This window comes from Strix uralensis, chromosome 27 (assembly GCF_047716275.1).
Source record: "Strix uralensis isolate ZFMK-TIS-50842 chromosome 27, bStrUra1, whole genome shotgun sequence".
NCBI lineage: Eukaryota > Metazoa > Chordata > Aves > Strigiformes > Strigidae > Strix > Strix uralensis.
The window spans coordinates 1,202,551-1,227,707 of record NC_133998.1 but is presented as its reverse complement, the minus strand read 5'-3'; the positions used below and the strand labels follow the sequence as shown (position 1 = coordinate 1,227,707).

The 25,157-nt window shown below is 61.0% G+C and overlaps 3 protein-coding genes across 3 annotated transcripts; all 3 read left to right on the top strand.

The window, feature by feature from the left end:
- Positions 1 to 503: 503 nt before the first annotated feature.
- On the top strand, positions 504 to 10,731 carry MATK (megakaryocyte-associated tyrosine kinase). Its single transcript, XM_074851520.1, has 14 exons — positions 504 to 743; positions 830 to 1,060; positions 6,050 to 6,105; positions 6,322 to 6,435; positions 6,591 to 6,706; positions 7,016 to 7,235; positions 8,200 to 8,293; positions 8,388 to 8,453; positions 8,607 to 8,706; positions 8,799 to 8,883; positions 9,061 to 9,134; positions 9,228 to 9,423; positions 9,810 to 9,896; positions 10,037 to 10,731. The coding sequence occupies exons 3-14, from the start codon at positions 6,097 to 6,099 to the stop codon at positions 10,217 to 10,219; spliced, it is 1,344 nt and encodes a 447-aa protein (XP_074707621.1). The 5' UTR covers positions 504 to 743; positions 830 to 1,060; positions 6,050 to 6,096; the 3' UTR covers positions 10,220 to 10,731.
- A 105-nt stretch (positions 10,732 to 10,836) lies between these two features.
- LOC141935384 (complexin-3-like) lies at positions 10,837 to 13,412 on the top strand. The gene is made up of 3 exons (XM_074851521.1): positions 10,837 to 11,745; positions 12,405 to 12,492; positions 12,837 to 13,412. Exons 1-3 carry the CDS (start codon positions 11,591 to 11,593, stop codon positions 13,053 to 13,055), a joined length of 462 nt encoding a protein of 153 aa, XP_074707622.1. The 5' UTR covers positions 10,837 to 11,590; the 3' UTR covers positions 13,056 to 13,412.
- Positions 13,413 to 17,031: 3,619 nt separating this feature from the next.
- Positions 17,032 to 24,631, top strand: RAX2 (retina and anterior neural fold homeobox 2). Its single transcript, XM_074851479.1, has 4 exons — positions 17,032 to 17,244; positions 18,667 to 18,693; positions 21,646 to 21,896; positions 23,760 to 24,631. The coding sequence occupies exons 3-4, from the start codon at positions 21,654 to 21,656 to the stop codon at positions 24,201 to 24,203; spliced, it is 687 nt and encodes a 228-aa protein (XP_074707580.1). The 5' UTR covers positions 17,032 to 17,244; positions 18,667 to 18,693; positions 21,646 to 21,653; the 3' UTR covers positions 24,204 to 24,631.
- Positions 24,632 to 25,157: the final 526 nt, after the last annotated feature.

Genomic DNA, 25,157 nt, shown 5'->3' with positions numbered 1-25,157 from the left:
CAGGTGGCTTGGGGAAGTTGTTTGTTGATGGAAAAGTATAACCAGGAGCTGAAACTACTGGCTAGTCTGGAATAGTTTTCTTCTACACTGCCTTTGCCCTTGAATTGCCAGTACTTTTTGAAGTCTTAAACACCATTTTATTAAAAAACAAAAAATACACACAAAAAAACCCCAACCCAGGACCCCTGAATGAAGTATGGTGTTTGCCTGAAAGTGCATTTTCTTCTTTTTCACCATTTTGCTCAGAATATTGGAAATGTTGAACATCAGTGCAAATGTCTCCGGTTTTCTGGCTGGGATGGTGAGCTGCGGAGGCGATTATTCCCTCCCCACTAGTTGCAGGCGCTGGAGGATATAGATAAGCCCCTGCCATTTGACAGTGGTGGTCATTTAAAGGTCTCTGCGCAATTGCCCGTCCAGCCTGCGGCGCAGCTGTGTTGTGTTTTCATCCCCTCTAGAGCAGCAAGGGGCGGCCCTGCTCTTGGGTCAACCTCTCCCGAGTCTCACAGAAGCCGGTGCTGAGACGGGATTAGATTTCTGGATCCCTGGTCTCACCACATCCTCTCCTGAGTCTCAGTGGCCGTGGGGAGCTGCTGCCACCGTGGGCAGCTGCTCTGACCGTGGCAATCGAGGCGCTAACGGCAAATCTCCCTATTTGCACAGCGGAGCTTTAATTTTCTGTTAGTGCTACGCAGCGCTGCAGGCTACAGGATCTGATGAGCTCCAGCTCATTTTTAGTGAGGGTGTGTACTTGTGCCCTCAAAGGGTAAAAGTTGTTTCAAGTCTTGTCAGATAATGAGTCATTGCTGATTAATGTTTAACTGTGCAGGCGGCAGGCACTAGGACCTCCGCAACGCTGCATCTGCAGCCTTTACCAGAAGAGAAATCAGGAAATAACGCAGTAGCTCTTTCTGGGAGCGTGCCCTTGAAAATGAAGCTTTGCTGCTCCATATGAAAGAGAATTTACTCTCCAGGAATTCAGGAATCTGAAACCAGGTTTAGCTGTGGACTACCCCGAGACCTCGCTGCCCCCGAGGCCCCGCATGGACGTTGCTGGGAGGTGAGTGCGAGGGTCTGTTAGAGTTGCAGGTGACGTGTTGCTGTGTCTGCTCTGTCAGTGGAGAGGGACGGGCATAGTGGTGTGGTGTTTGGAGCATTGTGGTCAGTGGGGAAATGACCAGGTGTCACCTGTATTTCAGCAAGAGCTGTACTTGCTGTTTGCCCAAGTGACCCTTAGCGCGGACGGGTGTTTGTAAAAAAGTTCTCCAGTTTGTGTTTCAAAGGTGTGTGCTCAATGCATCCAGCTCCAGTTGCAGTGCAGAGGTGCAAGATGCAAATGTCTGTGTCCCCTCTTCTGCTACTACTGTGCTGTTGGGTCCTGCAGCTCCTCAGCTGGGGTAACTCTGCGCTAGAAACAAGCCTGAACTCTCCAGTTCTGGGTCGGGATGGCTCCACCAAACCCCACCGTGTTGCTGTACTCCTCATGCTCATTGCAAATACTCAGCTTAACTGATTAAAAAAACAAGTGTAGAACAGCTCCAAAACAAAGAAGGGGGCAAGTATGTCCTCCCAGGCTTTCTGCCCAGGCATCCTGCTTGTGGGAACGTTGTGAGAGATGACAGGACGTGACAAAGGTTCATTCCAATGGTGGAACTGCATGGACCAAAAATCTCCAAGAACAAGCAGTTGCTTTAGGACAAGGCATGTGAGTGTCACCAGGAGGAAGGTGATTCACTGCCACTGCCCGCTGGTGGCTGCGTGGAGGCACTGGCCCCTCTCCAGCCCCTGCCAGCAGCAGGTATCCATGTGGGGGTGCATGTCCGGCACCCCGAGCCCCAGTGCCAGCTGGGCAGAAGAGAAGCTGGGCCCTTGGGCGTTCAGGGTGGAGGATCCATCCCTTCCAAGGACCACCCACTGTCTGCACACAGGGGCAGAACTGAGCAAAGAGTTGCTGCTTTTCACCAGAAATTATTGTCCTGGAGCAGCAAAAAATGAAGGACCAACTGTCAGAGCTGCTGTCGTCCTTCCTGGCTCAGCCAGCATAGGGACATGGTTGTATCACAGCGAGGGGTATGGAGTGGACCCTGTCCTTAAGCTCTGTGCCCATGAAGTCCTCCCCTGTTCTGGAAGTGAGCTGAGCTGCATCCAGTCACATGAGACTCTGGCTGTGCCTGCGGGGGAACAGGCACGGAGTGGCTGCCTGTGCATCTCTAGTCCACCGAGATAATACACGTGGCACGGATGGGCTGCAGGATGAGAGGATGCCTGTGCTAACTAACGATGGCTTCTGGAACAGATAAAGCTGCCTGCTAATATTAACCTTGCAACAGCTGCAATTGTCCCTTTTTCGTTGTTGTTCTGGATAGGGACTGACACGGCAAGTCCTTGGATCCTTGCCATCGTGGAGACAGGCTGGGGTTTACCACCGGTGATGCAGAGGAGTGACCATGACTCACCCTCCAAAAGAGGAATAGAGCAAAGACTGTCATCTCTGTTCCAAGGAGCCAAGTGAGCCCCCACACCTCTCCCGGCACAGCAGAGACATCATCCTGCTCTGGCTAGAAGTTTCCAAGAGGCCAGGAGTGGGGTTTCCCAAGAACGGCGCAGTCAGCGCCAGGTCCCAGCCCTGCATTGCCCTGCCCTGCTCAGGCTCCCGTGCTCGCTGGGCGCCAAGAAAACCAGAGCATGAATGAAATCACCTCTCCCCATCAGACATGTCTCTTCTCTGGAAACTGATGCTTCCCTGGTGGTTTTGAGGTCTTGGAAACAGAGAAGCACTGAGCTGCGCAGATAGTTTCACGCTATCTAGTTCTCTGGTAGGAAGGAGCAGGGTGGGCACAAAGCAGCTTCGCCTGCACAGGACGTGGGTCTCACCGGATGGCGTCTTTGGCAAAGCTGAGGAGTGTGAGTTGCAAGCACTGAGAAATCCCACCTTCCTTTAGGAAAGGAAAGAAAGCGTCTGCCGTGCAGTGGCAGAGAGAAATTTCAACTGCAAAATGGATCTGGAAGAAGGGTGCTGAAATCAGAACAAAACTTACAGAAGACATGACTTGACTTTTAAGAGCGTGGTGGGTTTGGGGATGAGGCCGTGGCATGGGGATGCACCAAGCAGTGCCACCGAGGACACGGGCTTGGTGTCAACGCCCCAGTGGGGGGGCTGTCCCCGCTCCAGCCCCCCATGCTGCTAAGGCAGCAGGAGAGCATTTTCCCACTGAGTCCCACCATCCACAATTTCAGTTGTTCAAGGAATTAGTGGATGGAACCCTCTGGGAAACTGCCCTTAGGGATAAAGGTGCTGAACAGCGCTGGTAGCTCTTTAAGGACATTTTTCTTAGAAGACAAGAGCTCTTAATTCCAGTACATAAAAAAAATTGGGCAAGGAAGGCAGGAAACCAGTGTGACTCAGTAAGGACCTCTTGGTCAAACCAAAGTGTAAGAAGGAAATGCACAGGCAGTGGAACCAGAGACGTGTATCCTAGGAAGAATATAGGGATGCTGCTGGGGCGTGTAGGGATGGGATCAGGCGAGCTGATCCCAGGTAGAGTGGAATTTGGCAAGGGATGCCAAGATTAATGAGAAGGGCTTCTACAGGTACACTGGCCAGAAAAGGAAGATTAAAGAAAATGTGTGTCCTCTTTAAATAAGTTGGGAAACCTGGTGATGACCAACATGGAGAAGGCTGAGGTGCTCAACAGGTTTGGGTTTTGTTTTTGCCTCAGTTTTCAATGGTAATCTCTCTTCCCACGTCTCTCAAGCCCCTGAACAGCATGGCAGAGATTGGGGGATCAAAGTCCCTCCCGTTCTAGAAGAAAATCAGGTTCAAGACCACCTGAGAAACCTGAATGTACATAAGCCTACAGGCTCCAGCAAGATGCAGTCCAGGGTCCTGAGGGAATTGGCTGATGTAGTTGCCAAGCCACTCTTCATCATATTTGAAAAGTTGTGGCAGTCAGACAAAGTTCCCAGTGGCTGGAAAAAGGGAAACATCACACCCATTTTCAGAAAGGAGGATCCTGGGAACTACTGACCAGTCAGCCTCACCTCACTGCCCAGTAAGAACATGGAGCAGATCCTCCTGGAAGGTCTGTCAAAACTCATGGAAGCCAGGGAGGTGGTTAGAGACAGCCAGCACTGTTTCACCAAGTGCAGATTGTGCCTGACTAATCTAGCAGCCTCCTACGATGGTGACTGCATCAGTGGACCAGTGAAGAACTGTGGATATCATCTACCTGGACTTCTGTAAGGCCTTTGGTATGGTCCCCCCCAACATTCTTACCTCTAAATTGGAGAAGTATGGGTTTGAGGATGGACTGGTGGATGGTGAAGAATTGGATGGATGGCCACATTCAAAGAGTTACGGTCAATAGCTCAATGTCCAAGTGGACAGCAGTGGTGTACCTCAAGGGTCCACACCGGGACCAATACTGTTTAATATCTTCATCAGTGGCGTGTATAGCGAGATTGAGTGGGCCCTCAGCAAGTCTGCAGATGAGACCAAGCTGGGTGCTGCAGTTGATTCACTTGGGGGAGGGGATGCCAACCAGAGGGACCTTGAGAGGCTGAAGGAGTGGGCCCAGGTGAACCTCATGAAGTTCAACAAGGCCCAGTGCAAGGTCCTGTGCCTGGGTTGGGGCAATGTCCACTATTAGTACAGACTCGGGGATGAATGGATTGAGAGAAACCCTGTGGAGACGGACTTGGGGATACTGGTAGTGACAAACTGGGCGTGAGTCAGCGATGAGCACTAGCAGCCTGGAAAGCCAACTGCATCCTGGGCTGCATCACAAGCAGCGTGGCCAGCAGGTCGAGGGAGGGGAATCTTTCCCCTCTACTCCACGCTGGTGAGACCCCTCCAGGAGCACTGAATCCAGCTCTGGGGCCCCCAGTACAAGACGAACAAGGAACTCTTGGAGCTGGTCCAGAGGGGGCCACAGAAATGGTCTGAGTGCTGGAACACCTCTCCTATGGAGAAAGGCTGAGAGAGTTGGGGCTGTTCAGCTTGGAGAAGAGAAGGCTCTGGGCAGACGTTACTGTGACCTCTCAATATGTAAAGGGGGCTTACAAGAAAGACGGAGACTTTACCAGGGCCTGCAGTGACGGGATAAGGGGCAATGGTTTTGAACTGAAAGAGAGTGGATTTAGCTTGGACGTGAGGTAGAAATGTTTCACAATGAGGGTGGGGAGGCCCTGGCACAGGCTGCCCAGAGAAGCTGTGGCTGCCCCCTCCCTGGAAGGGTTCGAGGCCAGGTTGGACGGGGCTCTGAGTGATCTGATCTAGTGAAAGATGTCCCTGCCCACAGCAGGGGGGTTGGAAGTAGATGATCTTTCAAAGGTCCCTTCTAACCCAAACCATTCTGTGAGTCTGTGACCCTCCCATGGAGGTGACACTGGAAATGAAGGGCTGCAGAAGGAGAAGACCCACAGTTTTGAACTGGAAAGTGGTCACATGCATCTCAGCATGACAAGCTGGTGGCAGGGGGAGCACAGGGACCTTGCGTGATCATTCCACAGCCAGCGGCTGTGACAATCCCTCCTCGGCCCAGCGTTGCCGTCAGCGTCCCCCCTGCAGCAGGCAGCCCCCACAGCAGCCCTACGGTGTCCCACGTCAGCGGGGCCCCACAGCTGGTGCCTCTTGTGGCCCTGATGACTTCAAACTGATGAAACAGGAGGTGAAAACACAAGTTCCTAGTAAAACCACATTTCCCCCGGTGGCTGTGGTGATGGGCTCCTGTTATGACAGCAGTGCCAGTGGGCGGTGGAGCGCATCTTTGGACTCCAAGGCGGGGAGAAGGAGCAGAGGCCAGAAGAGATGGGTCCTACTCCCACCTGGGTTTGGGACAGGAGTGTCCCCAGGGTACAACCAGTGCCAGCAGAGTTTGCAGCCTGCTCTAAGCCTTTTTCTCTGTCCTGTGTTGTGGGGCTGCCCTGCATGGACGGGCTTGCAGGGAGCTGCGCTGGCCAGAGAAGCTTGTGGGGACAGCAGTGGTGGCCTGGGACAGGTCAGCTCAGCCCCATCCCTCCACAGCCCCCTTTGGTTCCTTCTCTGCAGGTGGCAGCAGGAGAGGACGGGGAGTCTCTGATGTGCTGACAGCAACCATGTCTGGGGTAAGCAGGACTGCCACAGGGATGCCAGCACTTCCCCTGCCAACATCGGGGTGACGTGTCCCCCCAGGACCACAGTGGGGTGGAGGAGGGCTCGTGCCCAGTGCCCCTTGTCCCCAGACAGGGCTTCAGATGGTCCTTGGAGCTGGCCCTGATGGTTGTGGGAAGGGTGGGGGGGCAGCTCTCGCTGTCCCTGCTGATGCCTCTTTTCCCATGCAGAAACACTGGCCCCCCGGGACGCAGTGCGTCACCAAGCACGACCACACCAAGCCCAAGGCCCGGGAGCTGGCCTTCCGCAAGGGCGACATGGTTACCATCATCGAGACCGTGGAGGTGAGCCCGATGGGTGTTCGGGGGACACGCTGCCCTGGAGGGACATGGAGGGGATGGGACCCCAGGGCCATCAGCTGAGCTGCTGGAGCCAGTCCCCCACCTTCCCAGCGGGATCTCCCCTTCCTTCTCTTGCTCTGAGACCCTCTTGCCCCCAGGGCAAGGGCTGGTACCGCGCCAGACACAACGAGACGGGGCAGGAGGGGCTGCTGGCGGCCAGCGCGCTGCGGGAGCGTGGTGCCATCCGCGTCGACCCCAAGCTCAGCCTCATGCCGTGAGTACAGCTGGGAGGGGACCGGGGCAGGGGCAGCAGCCCAGATGAGTCCAACGTTTTTCCGCCCAGCCAGGTTTTGGGTGGGCAGCTGGGCACAGAGCAGCCTGTATCCACGGGCTGACAATGGAGGGATTTGCTGGGGCCAGCACCTGCCTTTAAAGACCCCCAGTTGTTGCCCACCCAGCTTGGATGGACCTCAGGGGGAGGGGTCTATGTAGCTTTAGCGGGGGCTCTGCTCTCCCTGTCTCGCTGCTGGTGCTGGGGGAAGCCCACTGGCACGGCCCCTCTCCCCATTGCCCCTCTTGCCAGCTGGTTCCACGGGAAAATCTCGGGGGTGGAGGCGGTGCAGGAGCTGCAGCCCCCCGAGGACGGGATGTTCCTGGTGCGTGAGTCTGTCCGGCACCCTGGTGACTACGTGCTGTGCGTGAGCTTCGGCAAGGAGGTGATCCACTACCGCGTGGTGCACGAGGAGAACACGCTCAGCATCGACAGCCAGCAGTACTTCTCCAACCTCATTGACATGATCGAGGTGAGACCCCCCCTCCCCAGGCAGTGAGCTCTGCCGAGGGCAAAGAACCTCATGGGGTCACACGGAGCAGTGGAGGTCCCCATCCTCCTGTGGTTTTCGTGTGGTTCCGTTACGTGGTGTAATTCTCCATCCCTGCCGAAGGCTCGTGGTTCCCGCTCAGTTTGGGGTGCAATGGATGTCCTCTGCCATCACCCGGCTGTGCTGGCAGCAGCCCCAGTCCCCTGCCCGGGGCCGTGTTTCCCCCCATCCCTTCTCATTCAGTGCTTCACACAGCAGCAGGGCTTGGGGCACTTTGGAAAGTGAAGATCCTCTGCTACCCCTGGACCCTGGATAAAGTCTGAGCCCTGCTGAGGCTTGAGGTGTTTTGCCGTGTTTCTCTCCACTCTGAGCCCCTCTCTCACCCCACAGGGCTCCCGGGCTGCTGCGTTAGCTCTCACCCTTCCAGCGAGCTCTTCCTCAAGGTTCATCTTCACCCTGTCTCATAGCTACTGCCCTTTCTGGAGGCTCGAAATCTCATGTTTTCCTTATTTAATTACAACTTCTGCTTTTGAGTGGGTCCTTTCCCCTTTCAGCTGCCCCAGCCCCACTCTAACCCCGACAGCTGTCCCACCACTTCCTCTCCATGTCACCTCTGCAAACCACCCTCGGCTGCTGCAATGTCTGCTGGGCCTTTAACCCCATCGGCTGCCGTCCGGCCCAGCGGTAGCATCTCATATTGCCCATGGTCCGTCGTGGTGTTTCCCCGGCTGTGCCCAGAGGGGAGCGGGGCTGAGACACGGGCTGTGAATGGAGGCGCTGTGGGAAATGCAGCGTTTTGTGCTGCCCGAGCTGAAGGGGCTCCAGGCCCCTCGATGGTGGTGGGGTCCCGTGGAGCATCCCGTGGCCCTTTCCTGGTTCCATGCCCTGAGCTTGGGGGTCAGAGATGGCAGCGCCGCATTGCCTCCGTCTGTTCATCCCTTGGCAGCACTACATGAAGGAGCAGGGAGCTATCTGCACCAAGCTGGTGAAGCCCAAACCAAAAACCGGGATGAAGTCGGCCGAGGAGGAGTTGGCCAAAGGTAGGGGATGGCGGGAGGGGGTTGTAGTCTGGGTTTTGGGGACACGGCAGCATGGCCCCATTGGTGGCCCCTGCTAACCTGCCCCTGTGCCCAGCCGGCTGGTTGCTGAACCTGCAGCACCTCACACTGGGAGACCGCATCGGGCAAGGAGAGTTCGGAGGTAGGTGAGAAGGTGGGGTTGGAGGTTTCCTGGCCGCGGGCTTCCCCAAATGTCCCCTGATGTCCCCTCCCCATCCCATGGCATGGGGGGCTCAGCCTGGCATGCCGGGGCTTGGGTATGGGGCTGAGCCTGATCCCCTGCGTCCCCTCCCAGACGTCCTGCAGGGTGAGTATATGGGGCAGAAAGTGGCCGTGAAGAACGTCAAGTGCGATGTGACTGCTCAGGCCTTCCTTGCCGAAACAGCTGCCATGACGTGAGTGCCCCGTGGGGGGGATATGGCCCAACCCTGTCCCATGATCCAGGGACGAGCAGGCACCCCCTTGACCCAGATCCCCTGCATTTCAGGAAGGTCCGGCACAAAAACCTGGTGTGTTTGCTTGGCGTGATCCTGCACAATGGCCTCTACATCGTCATGGAGTTCATGAGCAAGGTGAGAGCACCCGGCCAGTCCTTGGCCAGCAGGACCTGTCGCTGCTCAGATCTGGGGACAAAATCCCCATATGGAGGCTGAGTTGGACAGATGCCAGGTGCTGCAGCCCTTGTGGGTGACAAAGTCTCCGGGCACCCCTGTCCCATTGGTTCTTACACATTTCTCCTCCTCTATCAGGGAAACCTGGTGAACTTCTTGCGCACACGGGGCCGTGCACTTGTCCCGACCCAGCAGCTCCTCCTGTTCGCTCTGTAAGTCCATCTCCCTCCCTCTGGGCTGGGGACTGGTGCTCTGCATCCCCCCTGAGAGGTGACACTGTGTTCTGTCTTGCTTGGCCACGGCAGGGACGTGGCTCAGGGCATGGACTACCTGGAGTCCAAGAAGCTGGTGCACAGGGACCTGGCTGCCCGCAACATCCTCATCTCTGAGGAGAACGTGGCCAAAGTGAGCGATTTCGGCTTGGCCCGGGTCAACCCCAAGGGTGCGGACGCCACTTTGCTGCCCGTGAAGTGGACAGCTCCAGAGGCCCTGAAACACAACGTGAGTGGTGGTGGGAAGGGAGGGGGGGCCAGGGGGTCCTCACAAAGCAGATCACCCCCTTGGGTCTCCCCTGCTCGTCCCCCCTCCTGCCAACCCGTCTCTGCCCCATGGTGGCTTCTGGCACGTTCAGCCCTGCATCTCCTGAAATGTGAGCTCTGTCCTGACCAGCCCTTGCCCTGGTGTGTGGTGGGAATTGGGGCAGCTCTGATGGGATGCGGCAGGATGGACCCAGGGCCGTGTGGGTGATGGGAAGGGAGGGGGTTTGCACCTCGGGGAGCTGGGGGTGGCAGGGGACAGGCGCTGTCTCCTTTCTTGCCCTCAGGGAGGGATGGGGGCCCAACATGGCCCCTGGCCAGCTTCAGCCTTCCCTCCTCCTGCCGATGCAGAAATTCTCCTCCAAGTCGGATGTGTGGAGCTACGGGATCCTCCTGTGGGAAGCCTTCTCCTTTGGACGAGCACCCTACCCCAAGCTGGTGAGTGCTGTGCCGGGGGTGCCGCAGGTCACACCCTGCTGGCACCGATGGGACAGGGACATGCCACTGGCCCCTGGCCAGGGTGAGCCCTTGGCGGGGCGGGGAAGGAGGGGTCCCAGCTGGCTTCTTCATCCTGCCAGAGCCTGAAGGAGGTGACGGAGCTGCTGGAGCAGGGGTACCGCATGGACCCCCCAGAGGGCTGCCCACCCACCGTCTACGCCCTGATGAGGAGCTGCTGGGAGCTGGAGCCAGGCAAGCGGCCGTCCTTCAAGAAACTCACGGAGAAGCTGCAGAAGGAGCTGAAGCACCTGAGGGATGTTTAAGGCCTGTCCCACTCCTGGGACCCGTGGCCAGAAGCCCTCCGGACCCACCGGGGCTGGGAGTGGCACAGCAAGGGGTGGCCGGGCAGCGGCGTGGCCCACAGCACCGCTCTCTCGTGGTGGAGATGGGCAGCAGCTGGGGAGTCTCTCCTCCCAGGGTGCCTGAAGAGGAGGCAACAGCCTCCATCCATCCTGGCACGGGTCCTTCTTCCCACCACACAGCCCAGAGAATATTCCTATCGGTTCAATCTCCCCCGACCCGCTGGGGTGGGGAGAGCAGCCCCACAACGGGGCCGTGCCACACACGGTGGGTGCCGCACGTGGGGTCCCTTCGAGCTGTCCCTCCCGGTGACAGGGGACAGGAGGGGACACCTCCGCTTGCTGGAGGATGAAACCCCAACCCTGACACAGCCCTGCTCCAGCCACCCGGCCCCGTGCAGAGACACTGGGCGCAGCCAGCTAAACCCCACAGATTTGGGCTTTTTGATTAAACCAAAGAAATTAGTTCAACAGCATCTTTAAGCCTCTGGGCTCAAATTAGGCCTATCCCTCACTTGGGGCCTGGCAAAACACAGAAAAAGGCTTAGGGGGGACCCAGGAGCTCCAGCCCTCAGAGCCCCCCGTGCACAGCCTAGCCCCTCTCCCCTCTGGGCTTTGCGCAGCTGGGGATTATTCTTTTAATCAGAGTCTGTATGGGAATTGCTTGCATATAGATTACAGGAGCGGGGCACGTCCTCTGGCAGCAGGAAGCCCCCGGCCGCGCCGGCTCCCAAGCAATCTCGACATCGCGGTGGAGCCGGGATTAATGGGGGCATGGGGCCACACACGCGCGTGTGTGTTTGTGTGCGTGCGCCCGCCCGCCGCCTTGTCTTCCTTCCAGTCCTTTGCCCCTCGATTGGGTTTTTTCAGCTAATCCTCTTGTGTTTCCTCTGCGCTGCCTTCTTGCACCTCCAACCCCCCTGTGCCAGTGTGGGTGGCTCTGGGTGCCCACGGCACAGGGCTCCCCCCAGAAGGATCCGGCCTTGCGGGTGCTGCCCTCCATCGGGGTCCGTGCAAATGGGGGGGGTCTTTCAGCCCAGTCTGGGGTGCACTGGGGCTCGGTGGCACCTTCCATCTCCCCATCACCCTGATGAAGCAGCACCCTGCTGTCCCCCCACACCACTGTCCCCCTCAAGCACCCTTAGGTGCCACGAGCAGCACAGGAAGGTCTTTCCACCCGGTAGCTGTGGCATCCCCTCCTAATGCCTTAATCCGCCCCTGATCCGCGGCGCCCCTGGGGCAGCCGGTCCCGCTGACCTTGCAGGTGCTGGCCCCGGGCAGGGACCCGGTGGCACCAGGCACTGCGGGGGCACAGGCTCCCACAGCCGCCCACCCATGGCCTCCTTCTTCACAACTGCCCTGAAGAGCTTTAAGGGGAATGAGGAGGAGCCACCCAAGGAGCCCCCCAAGGATGGGAAGGCGGCCACGCTGCCCAACGGCATGGCCCGTGAGGAGTTTGAGGAGTACCAGCGGCAACTGCTGGAGGAGAAGTAAGGCTTCACCGGGGCTGGGGGGTCACTGAGGTCCCCCATGCTCCGGGACCAGGGTCCCACCCACCATGGGCTGTCCCCAGGGAGGGGCAGGGAGGCAGCCGGGACAAGGGACAGGGGCAGAGAGGGTGCCTCGGCGCCTCTCCCCGCAGCACAGGAGGTCCCTGTGGGTGCTGGCACGGGGCTGGGACAGTGCTCGGTGCACTGTAGGTGACAAGGGGCACCCCCGGGATGTCAGTGCCCCAGAGCAGTGGGTGTCTGGTACCAGCCCAGCACCCATGGAGCTGAGGGAGGAGAGGGGCCAGCAGAGGATTGCATTAAGGTCCCACCTCCCTGGGTCCGGGTGCTGTGGGGACCTGGTAACCCAGCATCTGGGAGCTGAGAGACTGCAGGAGGAGCAAGTCCCTCCAACAGGCACCTTAGCTGAGCCTCTGCTGGGTGCTGCTGCTGGAGGGGCAGGATGTGGACCCTACCCCCAGATCCCCATTGCAACCCTCCTACAGATTTCTGCATCACCTTCTCCTCCTGCCCCAGCCTGGGACTGGCACAACCACGCTGCTGCTGGAGGACCAGGCTGATGCCGGGCTGCAGGGGGGTGTGTGGTTCCGGCGGGGGGCTTGGTGAGATGGGGGGTGACAGTGTGGCACCCGCTGCTGCAGGATCGAGCGGGACAAGGCCTTTGCACAGAAGAAGGCGGAACGGGCCACTCTACGGATGCACATGCGGGACAAGTACCGCCTGCCCCAGGTAAGGACCGGCCTGCCCACGGTGGGACCTCGGGGGTCTTCCCCCGAGCCCTCCATCCCCTGGGAGGGCCCCAGGCCCGGCAGCTGCCAGGGCTCCCCTGGGACGGGAGCTGATTCCTGAAGAGGGCAGCAAATGGCTGCTGTCTCTACGCCATCCCCTGCCCACGTGTCCCTCCAGCCTGTCCGAATCTGGAACTGGACAGTGTCGCGTCTCCCCAGCACCCCCAATGCCCCTGCAGCGCCCGGCTGGCCCAGAGGGACCCGCTCTCCTCCGTCGCCCACCCCATGGCTGGTGGGTGCCTGGGTCTGCCCACAACCCTGACGCCGTCTCCCACCCCTGCGCAGGACGAGCGGGATGATGCTCAGGTGCATGTGGCCGGCGGCACGGTGGAGCTTCCGCAGGAGCTGGCTGCCATGGTGCACAGTGAGGAGGAAGACGAGGAGGAGGAGGATGACGGGGCCTTTGCCTTCCTGACGAAGATGCGGGAGGTGAACCTGCCGGCGCTGCGGGACCGTGCACTGGGCAGCGTGGACGAGATGAAGGAGAAGTGTGTCCTGATGTAGCATCGCTGCCCGCCTCGCTGGCAGGTCGCAGCAGCAGCGTTGGGGCTCAGCCCTGCCCTGCTGCTCCCCCCCCCCAGGAGCAATGAGATGTGGGTGTTACTGTGCCATTACCTGGGGGTGGGGGTCCCAATACATGCATTGAGGGTGGGTTTTCCTCCCCAAAACCCTGTTGCTTTTCCAGGGTGCGCTGGGTGGGTGCTGGGATGCAGGACACCCGGCTGCTGGCCAAGCCTGGGGTGCCCCTGGTGTGAGCCCCCAGACAGGGTGGGTGGTGGTCCCTGACACTCTGTCACCCCCAGGAACCAGCCCCCGGGCCTTGGGCACTGTTTGGCTCAATAAACGCAGCATTTGCCAGCACCTGTCTGGTCTTCCTGCTGTACCCCTCGTCCACACAAACCCAGCCCTGGGCGGGGGGTGGGGGGGGGTGGGGCACCCAATGACACTGCTGCAGCAGAGCTACCCCAGGTGCCCCCAGGCCAGCACCCAGCTCAGCCACTGGATCCGTCCCCCCCTTCTGCGCTATCCCCCAGGCACATCCACACGCCAGGGGTGCCCAGGAGCCCTGGGACATCCCTTGGGGGCAGCACCGGTGGGGGTGTGTGACAGCTTTTAACCCGCCCTCAAGCATCCCTCTGCCAGCACAGGCAAGGAGGGGTCCCTTTGGCCAGGGCCAGGGCGCCCCACTGCCCCTTGCCCCTCTGAGGACTTGCTCCCTGCTCCCAGGCGTTCAGCAGTGGCACCGGCTTAAATGCCGCCGTGCCGGAAGGCCGGGGGCTGCTGAGATCACTAATACCTGCCTATTTTAGTGAGATCTAATCTGCCTGAGTCGCCTGTCCCCGAGGACTAAGCTAGCTGAACCCTTGTAAAATGTACCGCCAGCACTGGCCCCCACAGCACCTCCGCATGGAGCAGGCGCCGCCGGGGGAGTCCCGCTGTGTCTGCATGAAAGAAAGGACGCGCTGAGCTGCCTCCGTCCTCCCCACGCCGGGGCCATCTGCTCCAGAAAGGCCTGTGGGGACGGCCCTGCCCCGGGCCCACGGCTTCGGTGGTGGGTCGGGGAGGGGTGGCCAAATCCAGCACAGGTCGGGTGGGAGTTGTGCCATGGAGCTCATTGCTGTCACAAGAGCCACAGGTCTCAGCCGCCCCAGCTGGAGCACCCAGAGCTGCAGGAGCTCCAGCAAGGAGGCCCCTGGGTGCATGAGGTGCTCAGTTCCCCCCCCAGAGCACCCACCCCTCCAGGTACCAGTCAGGGGGCTGGTGACTGCCGGAGCACCCCAGGGGAGCGTGTGATGTGCACGTCAGGGCTTGACACCTGGGAGCTTCCTTGTGTTTGGTGGCCCAGCTGTACCTGCTGTCCCCACTGTCCCTGCTGTCACTACCATCCCCGCTCTCCAGCCCTTCTCCACAACTTGAAAAATCTCCCATTCGGGCACAAAAATCCACCCATGTCACATGGGATGGGGCCGTCTGTGTCCCCACCGGTCCCCCGGGCAGGTCCCTGATGGGGCAGCAGCAGCTGTGGCACCTGGCACAGCCCCGCTGCCACCCCACGTCCCCGCTCTCCCCAGGGCTGGGGCTCGGCGCTGCGTGTCAGGAATGGTGGCACCGAGGGCCCCGGCACGCCCCGGCACGCCAGGATCCTCCAGCCCCGCTCGGCACTGGGGGCCCATCCCACCCCGACAGGCAGCCCAGCTCCCAGTTCTCCCAGTGGGGCTGCTTGGGGGCTCCCAGTGCTGGCTGGGATTCAGGTCAGGACCCTCCACCAGGTCTCCTTGGCTAATCATCCTGCCCCCCCCATCCTCCCCACTCTGCCACCTGCCTCCCGCTCAGCACCCTTTTGGGTCACCCCTGCCGCCTCCCCGCCTGCCCAAGGCCTCTTAATGAACTAAAAAAGTGGTAAATCCCTGGCCGAGCTGGTCACGTGAGGCCGGTGGCCCCCCGGCCGCCCCCCGCCCCGACCCCCGCCTCCGGCCCCACCGCCCGGGTAAGCTGACGCAGCGTCTCTAAGCGTTAGCAGCTTTGCTGGCTAATAGGATTAGGGAGGTTTAAAACTGTCATTTGAGTGAACTAAACCCCCTGATACTCTGCATTGCACCTTCTTAACCAATTTGCCTTCAATTAGGGTAATTGGGAAACTAGCAAAGAAGTATAGCATTAATATTTTAAAGTGATGAAGCGATTATGGGCCTTGGACGAGGAAGCAAATCAATTTGCTATCTGCTCCTAAAAGGCAATTATAATCATTTGGCAAATAAGCCTGCTGGCCGCCCCCCCCCGCGTGCGAGCCAACACCTCGAGGCTGGCTGCGGGGCCGGTGCCGCACACACCGCCCAGCGGGCAGCGCCGAAGCCTGGCACCGGGCAGCGCCCTGCCCCTAAAACCAGCCCTGGCACCCCAGCGCCCGCAGGCCCTGGCATGGTGGCACCTCCCTGCACCCGCCGGGGCTGTGGGGGCACCCTGGGGGAAGCCACTGAGGGCCACCAGAGCAGGGGATTTGGCTCCTGCTCCCGCTGCGGTGGCCAGCATGGGCACGAGCACCAGCCCCGGGCGAGTGGGAGCAGCAGGTCCAGCTGCCCGTTTGAATTCCCAGCCCCATGCGCCGTCCCTGTGACCCGGGGTGTCCCCAAACCCCGAAGGTGACACGTCCCTGCGTGCCCCTGGCAGCACTGTATGGCATGGGGGGGGTCACCCCATCCCCAGGGGCTGCCATCCCCGGTGTGTGGGGCCATGCTGTCCCCGGGGTGGTGGCACGCTACCCCCAAGACAGTGTCACGCTGTCCCCAGAGCGGTGTCAGACGGGGCGGGCGCAGCCGCGCAGCCCTGCCGGGAGGGTGCTGAGGTGGCCTCAGGCCCCAAACCAGCTGCAGAAGTGGCTGCAGGGTCCCGCCAGCAGCAGCTCCTGTGGGGAGGGCACAGACCCTCATGGGGCCAGCAGCCACCTGGCATGGGGCGGGGGGGGGGGTCCAAAAACCCCGCGGTGACATTTGCCACCTGAAAGAGGAACCATGTTGAGGAGAGGAAGGGAGTGGGAGGAAGCCGAGACGGTGGCCGGGGGCGGCGGCGTTTGCAGGTGGCAGGAAGAGGCTTTTGGGAGAAAGTAAAAGTGAGATGAGAAAGAAAAGGGCCAAACCTGTCTGGCAGAACAGGGGAGTCTGGGCAGCACCGAGCACCCGCCACCCAGAGCACCCCAGGATCCCCATCAAGATGTTCCTGTTGTCCCCTGGGCCGGGGTCCCCAGGGTGACAGCGGGAGTGGGGAGGAGACAGACGGTGTTTCTGCCCCCCTGGCCAGGGGCTCATGGGCAGCCCCCAGGGCTGGTCCCCACCCCTGGTCCCCACCCCTGGTCCCAGGGCTGTTCGGGGTGTCCGGTCCCTACCCCTGGTGCCCACAGCAGGTCCCCAGACCCCATACCCTGTCCCCACACTTGGTCCTCACAGCGGCCCCCCCTGCCTGGTCCCTGTCCCTGTCCCCACACCCAGCGCCCATCGCTGGTCCCCACGCGGGCCGGGCTCTGTGACCAGCACCCCCGGGACCCCCGGGGCCACACACACCCTCCCCGGGGGCCACCCCTGGGCTTGCCATCCCCATCCAGGGGGGGACAACACCCATCACCACAGCATCCCCATCCCACCGAGGTTTGGGGCGCCTGCCCCGGACCCCATCCCTGGGGCAGAGCCTCCGCAGGCGAAGGAAATCCTCCCTCCTCCCCCCCCCAACCCGGCCTTTCTTCTCCGCTCCCCCTGTTTCTAATTCTTTTTCCTCGCCCGTAATGAGGGGATTACACGGCAAACTCCAGCAGGACGCCTTTGTGGGGAGACAATCTGAGTGGGGAAGGCAGTTCGGGGCTTTGTCCGCTGCCGCCCCCCCGGACCCGTGCTGGGGGGACATTTAGAGCAATTACTTGTCCAGAAAGTAACTGTCAATCATTCTTAAAGGGGAAGGCCTCCAATTAATAACCTCGTCTTAATCCTTTGGACTCATTTCCAATCTGCGGTGCCTTGGTGACATCTGCAACACTAAATAAAGATTCTCCCGAGCCTTAGCACGGCGGTTCTGTGACAAATAAGAAGACTAGAGGCAACTTTGGCTGCCAAAGCTGCGAGATTGGTGAGGTTGAGCCGCTTGTTTGGTTCCCAGGAGGGACCGGCAAAGTTAAATACTCCTGGAAAAGCCAAGTCGGGCCCAGCAGGTAACACCGTTTTATTCCGATTCGGGAGGAAGCGCCGCGGGAAGATGCTGACAAAAGGGAGTGGGTGTCCCCGGTGCATGCCCGGGGCTGGCACCCTTCCCTGGGGGTTCGGGAGTGGGTGCTGGGCACCCGTCAGCATCACTTGCACCGATTTACACCCGGGGCCGGAGGGCAGGAGCCACCCACGCTCCCCCCTGCCGCAAACAGCCAGTCCCGGGTGGCCTGAGCCCGGGAGGCCACATCCTGGCACCCAGACAGGCTTTTGTAGGCAAAAAATCGGGACCCAGCGAAAGCCGGGGGTGTCGCCTCCGCGTCCCCCACTGCCGGGAGGCCACTTGTCCTCACGGATGCTGTGCTGCCTTCCGGCACCAGGGAAATGGGTCTTTTACCCACTTCAACCAGGGCCCAATGCCATTTCTGTCGCCTTTTCGGGTGTCTTTAATAACAAGAGCCCCCCCGCCCCAGCTAACAGCCCCCGCAGGAAAACCACGGGTCAGGGTGTAGAGTGGGGGGGGGGGGGGGGGGGACGACGGGGGACGGGGACCCTCCCAAGGCTTTGGGTCCTTGCGGTTCCCAGCACAGTTTTAAAGCTTAAGGTCTCAAACCCCCAAATTGCCTCCGGGATGACGGCGGCCACAGGAAAATGTCCAACCGGGGCAGGGAGGTGCCTCCCCCCGCCGCGCCCCCCCCTGCGCTGCCCGTTTTTAGGCAGGATTCCCAAAATGCTGGTGGCAGAGGCTCAGGGGTCCCGGGGCCCGTCCCTGGGGGACAGGGACCATGAGGTGGCTGGTGCTGATGTCCCCCAGGCTGACCCCTCTGGGGTCCCCCCTTCCACACGCAGGGACACCCGTGACCCCGGCCAGGCCCAGGCAGAGCCGGGTGAGGGGGTGGGGGGGTCCTGGCCCTGCCACCCCCCGTCCCACGGGGTCCGGTGCTGCCGCCCTGCTGCCGGGTCGCTGCTCCTGGGTTATTTTTCTGTTCTTCGCTTCGCTCCTGCTCCCACGCCAGAGGTTGCTCCCTGGGGGGGTTTCGCCCCCTTTGCGTTCAGATGGGGTCAGGGTGGGGGGACTATGGGGGCTGCCCCCAGCCCTGGCCCTGACCTCCGTCACCGCGCCTTGGCCCTGTCCCCCCTCACTGCCCCACCTCTTCTCTCCTCCCGCTTGTCCCATCTTGTCCCCAGCCCCCCCAGAGGCCTGACTCACCCGTGCCCGCCCCCCCCGCCCATCCCACCCCTTCCCATTGCCCCAGCTTCCCCCCGTCCCCCCCAGCCCCAGGGGACCCCAGTGCTCTGTGGGGCCACAGGCCACGGCTGGGCAGGGCAGCCAAGGGGTGCTGAGCCCCCCGGGGGGTGCGTGCCCCAGGCGGGGGCTCTGGGGGCTCTGGGGGCTCTGGGCGCTCACCCCCTCTCCCCTCTCCTTGCAGGTGTGGAGCTGCTCAAATGAGAAGCAGGTGAGTGAGACCGGGATGGCGCCGGGGGACCCCGTCCCCTCCCCGTGTCCCCAGCCCCAGGACACGCCGCGACGCTCGCACGGTGACAACGGGGCCCCTGCTCCCCCCGGCACCCACTCACCCCTTCCTCGGGGCACCCCGGGGTGCAACACCCAGCACCTCCGCCCTGGCTCGCAGCTCCCCCCTGAGCACCCCGAGACTGCAGCCCCCCTGCAGCGGCAGGGCCAGGCCCAGGGCCCCTGTGGCTACAGCGCGTCCGAGGGGCCACGGGGCATCCTGGGGGCTGGCAGCTCCCAAAGCCGCACGCGCCGACACCACGCGCACACTGCACGCACTGCACGCACTGCACACACACACACTGCACACACACACTGCACACACACACACTGCACGCACTGCACACACACACACTGCACACACACACACTGCACGCACTGCACACACTGCACACACACACCGCACACACACACCACACACACACTGCACACACACACTGCACACACACACTGCAAACACTGCACACACACACTGCACGCACTGCACACACACACACTGCACACACACACACTGCACACACACACTGCACACGCACACACTGCACGCACTGCACACACTGCACACACACACTGCACACACACACCACACACACACTGCACACACACACACTGCACGCACTGCACACACTGCACACACACACTGCACACACACATTGCACACACACACTGCAAACACTGCACACACACACACTGCACACACAGTGTACACACACTGTACACACACACTGTACACACTGTACACACACACTGCAAACACACTGCACACACACTGGACACACTGCACACACACACTGCACACACACACGCTGCACACACACATGCTGCACACACTGTGCACACTGTACACACACACTGCAAACACACTGCACACACTGCACACACACACTGCACACCTTGCACACACACGCACACACACTGCACACACACACACTGCACACACACACACTGCAACCTTACACACACACTGTACACACACACTGCGCACACACTGCATGCACAGTGCACACACACTGCACACATCACACACACACTGCACACACTGTGCACACACTGCACACACATCACATGCTGCACACACTGCACACACACACACTGCACACCTTGCACACACACACACACACACTATACACACTGCACACACACACACACACACTGCACACACTGTACACACTGCACACACACACACTGTACACACTGTGCGCGCGCACACACACACATCACACACGCTGCACACACTGCACACACACACACACTGCACACACACACACACACACTGCACACGCACTGCACTGCGGGTTTCGTGCTGCGCCGCACACTGCACACCCCGCACGCCCCGCGCACACGCAGGTGCGGAGGTCGCGCTGTGCGTGCTGCACACGTGGCACACGGACGCTGCACCCTGGGCACCGCACTCCCTGCACGCGGTGGGCCCGCGGCACACGCCGCCCCGCACACACACACACACACACACACACACCCCGGCCCCACACACATTCCGCCCCACGCTCAGCCCCCTGCACACACGTGCTCTCACACCCCACCGTGGGCGCCCCTGGGTGTGCCCGAGCGCCCCAGACCCTCCCGCGGCGGGGGGCTGCTCACCGCGCACATCCCTGCACGCACCAGACGCTGCACCCACGCTGCCCACGGCACACCCCGGCCCTCGCTGGGCACAGCGGGCACCGACACCCCACACGTGCTCAGCCTGAGCAACACCGGACACCCACCCCCACGCCGCCCTCCCGGCACCCCCATTTCTTCCCTCCCAGAATTAACCGACGGGCCCTTTCCCTCCCCGTCTCCATTCCGGCCTTGGCCGAACCTTTGCCGGTGGGTCTGGGCGCTGCAGCGCCTTCCCCTTGGTGAAGTGCCCCAGGATTACAGTTTTCTGCCCCGTTTCCGTGTTTGCCTGCATCCTCCCAGCAGAAAGGAACCCTTAATCCCCAGCACACACTGCAGGAAGATTTCAGATGCCGGATAAAAAGCTTAAAGATGAAACATTGCAAGGGTTGAAAACACTTGTAAGTGCGCAGGGAACGGTGACGAGCCAGGGGACAGCACCGGGCGGCTCTGCCTGCGCTTGCAGACGGACGTTGGCTCCTCCCGGGGCTCAGGGGAGACTCGTAGCCCATGGGCAAGCGGGGCTGGAGGGAAGGAGCCAGCCTGGGCTTGGTCCCCTCCACGCCAGGGCAGGGGGGAGGTCAGGTTGGCTCTCAGGGACAGTGCTTTCATCAAATCTTCCGCTTCAGGTGAAATTTGACTCTTAGCTTTGGGTGGGGGCGTTGGCCTGGTCGCATCTCACAGTGGAGCCAAGTGCGGGGCGCCCGTCCCCAGGACCCCGCGTCAGTCCCCAGGACCCCACATCAGTCCCCGGGACGCCACATCAGTGCCCGGGACCCTGCGTCAGTCCCCGGGACCCCACATCAGTCCCTAGGACCCCACATCAGTCCCCAGGACCCCGCGTCAGTCCCTGGGAACCCACGTCAGTCCCTAGAACCCCACATCAGTCCCCGGGACCCCGTGTCAGTCCCTAGGACCCCGCGTCAGTCCCTAGAACCCCACGTCAGTCCCTGGGACCCCACGTCAGTCCCTAGGACCCCGCGTCAGTCCCTAGAACCCCACGTCAGTCCCTGGGACCCCGCGTCAGTCTCTGGGACCCCACGTCAATCCCCGGGACCCCACATCAGTCCCTAGGACCCCGCGTCAGTCCCCGGGACCCCGCAGCCCTGTGATAACGCTGCAGCAGAAGAGGATTACACCTTTGCATAACCCATTTCTGGGGCCGTCCCATCCTCCCATCCCTTCGTCCCCTTGTGCGTCCATCCCCAACCCGGGGTTGCATGGGGTTGGAGCTGATGTCCCCACACCCCGACTAACACCTGTGGTCCCCTTGCAGGCGCCACCATGTTCCTGAATAAGTGTGAGGGGGACCTGGGCGAGCTGCGGAAGCCGGGGGACGGCGAGGGCACCCCGCCAGCCGCCGCTGAGGAGGAGCAGCCCAAGAAGAAGCACCGGAGGAACCGTACCACCTTCACCACCTACCAGCTGCACGAGCTGGAGCGCGCCTTCGAGAAGTCCCACTACCCCGACGTCTACAGCCGCGAGGAGCTGGCCATGAAGGTCAACCTGCCGGAGGTCCGCGTGCAGGTAGGGAGGACTCCTGGGGGCCGCAGCACCCTGAACCTGTCCCCTGGGCAGTGCAGAGGGACCAGCCCGGCGCTGAGAGCTTTCCTCTGCTCCCAGCTCCACCGCTGCTGCCTCGCTCCGTGCCTCAGTTTTCCCATTGGCATGTCCGCAGAGCTGGCTGCTCCTGCCCTCCCCGAGAAGGGATTTAATGGCTGAGCCTTGTTCCCCCACAAGGTCCCAGTTCAGCCCACGTGCCCGACCCTCTGTTCGGGCAGGGAGACGGTTTTTAGAGTCTTTTTTCCCTGATGTTGGCGGCCGCTCCCACCCCTCCAGCTGATCCCACGGGTAAGCAGCCAAACCTCAGCTGCTCCTGACCACTTCCAGGACTTTAGGGCTGGGAAAGCACACGATCCTCACAGATTTGGGGGTTTTAGGCTTGTCAGAGAGAGGCAGTTCTGGGGGAGCGGCAGGGCTGGGGAGGTTTCACTCCTGGGGCTGCCAGAGAAGGTTCTGCAGGGAGAAGGTCCAGCCTGGGGAAGAGCCTGGGGCCCCACTGGTCTGCTCCCCACTGCGCCTGGGATTGATGGGGTGAGACTGGGGAGAAGGAAAGGGCCAGGGAGTCGTAGAATCAACCAACCCACTGTGAAACAAAGCAGTAATCCCCTTACAAATGAACTGAGATCTCCAGGCCTCAGCCCCAGTCCAAGACAACGCAGCCTTTTTCAGGGAGGGTCCAGACCATAGGGACACCTCTGCTGAGCTCTCTGAGCAACGACCAGTTTCATGGAATCATTGAGGTTGGAAAAGATCTTTAAGATCATCCAGTCCAACCATAAACCCAACACTGCCAAGTCCACCCCTAAACCATGTCCCTAAGTGCCACATCTACACGTCTTTTAAATACCCCCAGGGATGGTGACTCCACCACTTCCCTGTGCAGCCTGTTCCAGTGCTTGACAACCCTTTCAGTGAAGAAATTTTCCCTAATATCTAATCTAAACCTCCCCTGATGCAACTTGAGGTTGTTTCCTCTTGTCCCATCACTTGTTACTTGGGAAAAGAGACCCACCCCCACCTCACTACACCCTCTTCCAGGCAGTTGCAGAGAGCGATGAGATCTCCCCTGAGTCTCCGTTTCTCCAGACTAAACACCCCCAGTTCCCTCAGCTGCTCCTCACAGCACTTGTTCTCTAGACCCTTCACCAGCTTCTTTGCTCTTTGGACATGAATTTTGCACCAGTATAGCCCAGTATCCCCCAACAGCTGTGACCAGCCCATGGAGACACCTCCTTTGCAGCCTAGCCATTCATCTTTACTCCCCCTTCGCATCACACAGCAGACAGCCCGTGCCCTGCGCTGCCGGGGGCTCTGGGGACACGGGGACCAGCAGCTCCCGTGGGGCTCGGCTTTCCGGTCCCTCTCCTGCATTTTGGCACAACTGTGGCAGTTTGGCTTCTAAAAGCTTGTACCAAGGGGCTTTTGAAGGCCAGATAACTTTATACCGAGGACTGTGTGGCTGTTTGCAGGGCTGGGGTGCACATTCCGATGGAGCAGCGAGGGAGGGGGTTGCACGGTCACACCTCTCACTTTCCACACCTCAGAGGTGCCCTCAGCCTCTGAGGTTTGTGGGGCAGGTTTGGCAGAGCTGTGCGGAGTGCTGGGGATTGCTGGCGCCCTGTGGGACACCCTGCGTAGGACCCAACACCCAGAGGCACCCACACGGGATGGGATACCCCATAGACACCCCACCTGGAGCACTCCGTGTGGGGCACCCCCCCATGGGATACAGCACAATGGGGCACCCCGCACAAGGCACAGCATGTGGGGCATGCTGTGAGGGACCAGCTGGGCATCGTGGGGCTCACTCTGGTTCTCACCTCACAGGTCTGGTTCCAGAACCGACGAGCCAAGTGGAGGCGGCAGGAGAAGATGGAGGCCAGCTCCATGAAGCTCCATGACACCCCCGTGCTCTCCTTCAACCGGCCCCCCATGACCCCCAACGTGGGGCCCATGAGCAACTCCCTCCCGCTGGACCCGTGGCTGACGTCGCCCATCTCCAGCGCCACCACAGTCCACAGCATCCCCGGCTTCATGGGAGCCCCCCAGGCCCTGCAGCCGCCCTACGGCGGCCACTCCTTCCTCAACACCCCCCCGCCGATGGCGCAGGGCATGCAGCCCATGGCCCCCGCGCCCTACCAGTGCAGCACCACCTTTGTGGACAAGTACCCGCTGGAGGAGGTGGACCAGAGGAGCTCCAGCATCGCCTCGCTCCGCATGAAAGCCAAGGAGCACATTCAGACCATTGACAAGACCTGGCAGCCCATTTGATGAACGCTCCCCTCCGGCCCCACCAGCCCCCGGCGCCTGCCCCCGGCGTTGGCTTGGCCCTGGGGCGGCCAGGGGGTGACGGTGGGATGCTCGGCAGGACCAAAGCTGGTGCAGGGCAGGGATGCTGGGCTGCATCTTCCCCCTGACGAGCCAGCACCGTCGGTGGCAGGGGAGCAAGCCAGGGTGCTGGCAGGACACTGCCACGGGGGAGCACCCCAGCAGCCACCACGGCCCCTCTGCCTTGCCAAGGCACCGGCCCAGGCTGAGGATCTGGCCACTGTGCCACCGGGCCACTCACCCCCCTCCCCGGTTGGACACCTCCTTTCCCCACACCCCTTCCCCTTCCCATTATTATTAATTTTTTTTTTTTTTAACGCTGCAGATTTAAACAAAACTGAACAGAAAAGCTCTAGTTTTGTAGGGAGTACTTGGGGGGTTATTTTAGCCGCGTCGGGGCACAGCACTGGTTGTGCCGGTAGATGTGCCGGCACCAAGAAGATGGTTGTATCATGAGTAAAAGGAGATAAGCTGAACGGCTGCCGCATGCTGGAGTTGGGCGCTGCCGGGGCCCTGCCCGCCGTGCGGCTCGTTAGCGGTGTTGCTCGTTCGCGTGCTGGGGCTGCGGAGCCTCTGCCGGGAAGGAGCTTTCTGGGGAGATGCAGGAGCATCATCCGCAGGCACCCTCCCGCCTCGCTCCCTCGGGCTGTTGCGTGCAGGGTTGGAGCCGGCTCCAGGGATGGGTGACCTGATCCAGCCCCGGCTGCGGACGGGGACCGGCTTTGTGCCGCACTATGTCCTCGTCAAGGGGCATCTGCTCGGCCGTCCCTGGGGGGCTGCACTCGCCGCCCGCCTGCCCTAATTGCTCCCCAGCGGTGCCCGCCTGGCCACATGTTGGCTGCACAAAGCTGCCATAATTGTGCTGGCAGGAGGGCGACCGGCAGCGGGACCCCCGCA

What these genes read in the sequence shown, in the direction of transcription:
- LOC141935384 (XM_074851521.1), top strand. Translation starts at nt 11,591, where the DNA reads ATGGCCTCCTTCTTCACAACTGCCCTGAAGAGCTTTAAGGGGAATGAG. An exon ending in CGGCAACTGCTGGAGGAGAA is followed by an intron (nt 11,746 to 12,404) that starts GTAAGGCTTCAC and finishes CCGCTGCTGCAG; the next exon opens with GATCGAGCGGGACAAGGCCT. An exon ending in ACAAGTACCGCCTGCCCCAG is followed by an intron (nt 12,493 to 12,836) that starts GTAAGGACCGGC and finishes ACCCCTGCGCAG; the next exon opens with GACGAGCGGGATGATGCTCA.
- RAX2 (XM_074851479.1), top strand. Translation starts at nt 21,654, where the DNA reads ATGTTCCTGAATAAGTGTGAGGGGGACCTGGGCGAGCTGCGGAAGCCG. An exon ending in TGCCGGAGGTCCGCGTGCAG is followed by an intron (nt 21,897 to 23,759) that starts GTAGGGAGGACT and finishes CTCACCTCACAG; the next exon opens with GTCTGGTTCCAGAACCGACG.
- MATK (XM_074851520.1), top strand. An exon ending in CCATCATCGAGACCGTGGAG is followed by an intron (nt 6,436 to 6,590) that starts GTGAGCCCGATG and finishes TCTTGCCCCCAG; the next exon opens with GGCAAGGGCTGGTACCGCGC. An exon ending in CGGGCAAGGAGAGTTCGGAG is followed by an intron (nt 8,454 to 8,606) that starts GTAGGTGAGAAG and finishes GTCCCCTCCCAG; the next exon opens with ACGTCCTGCAGGGTGAGTAT.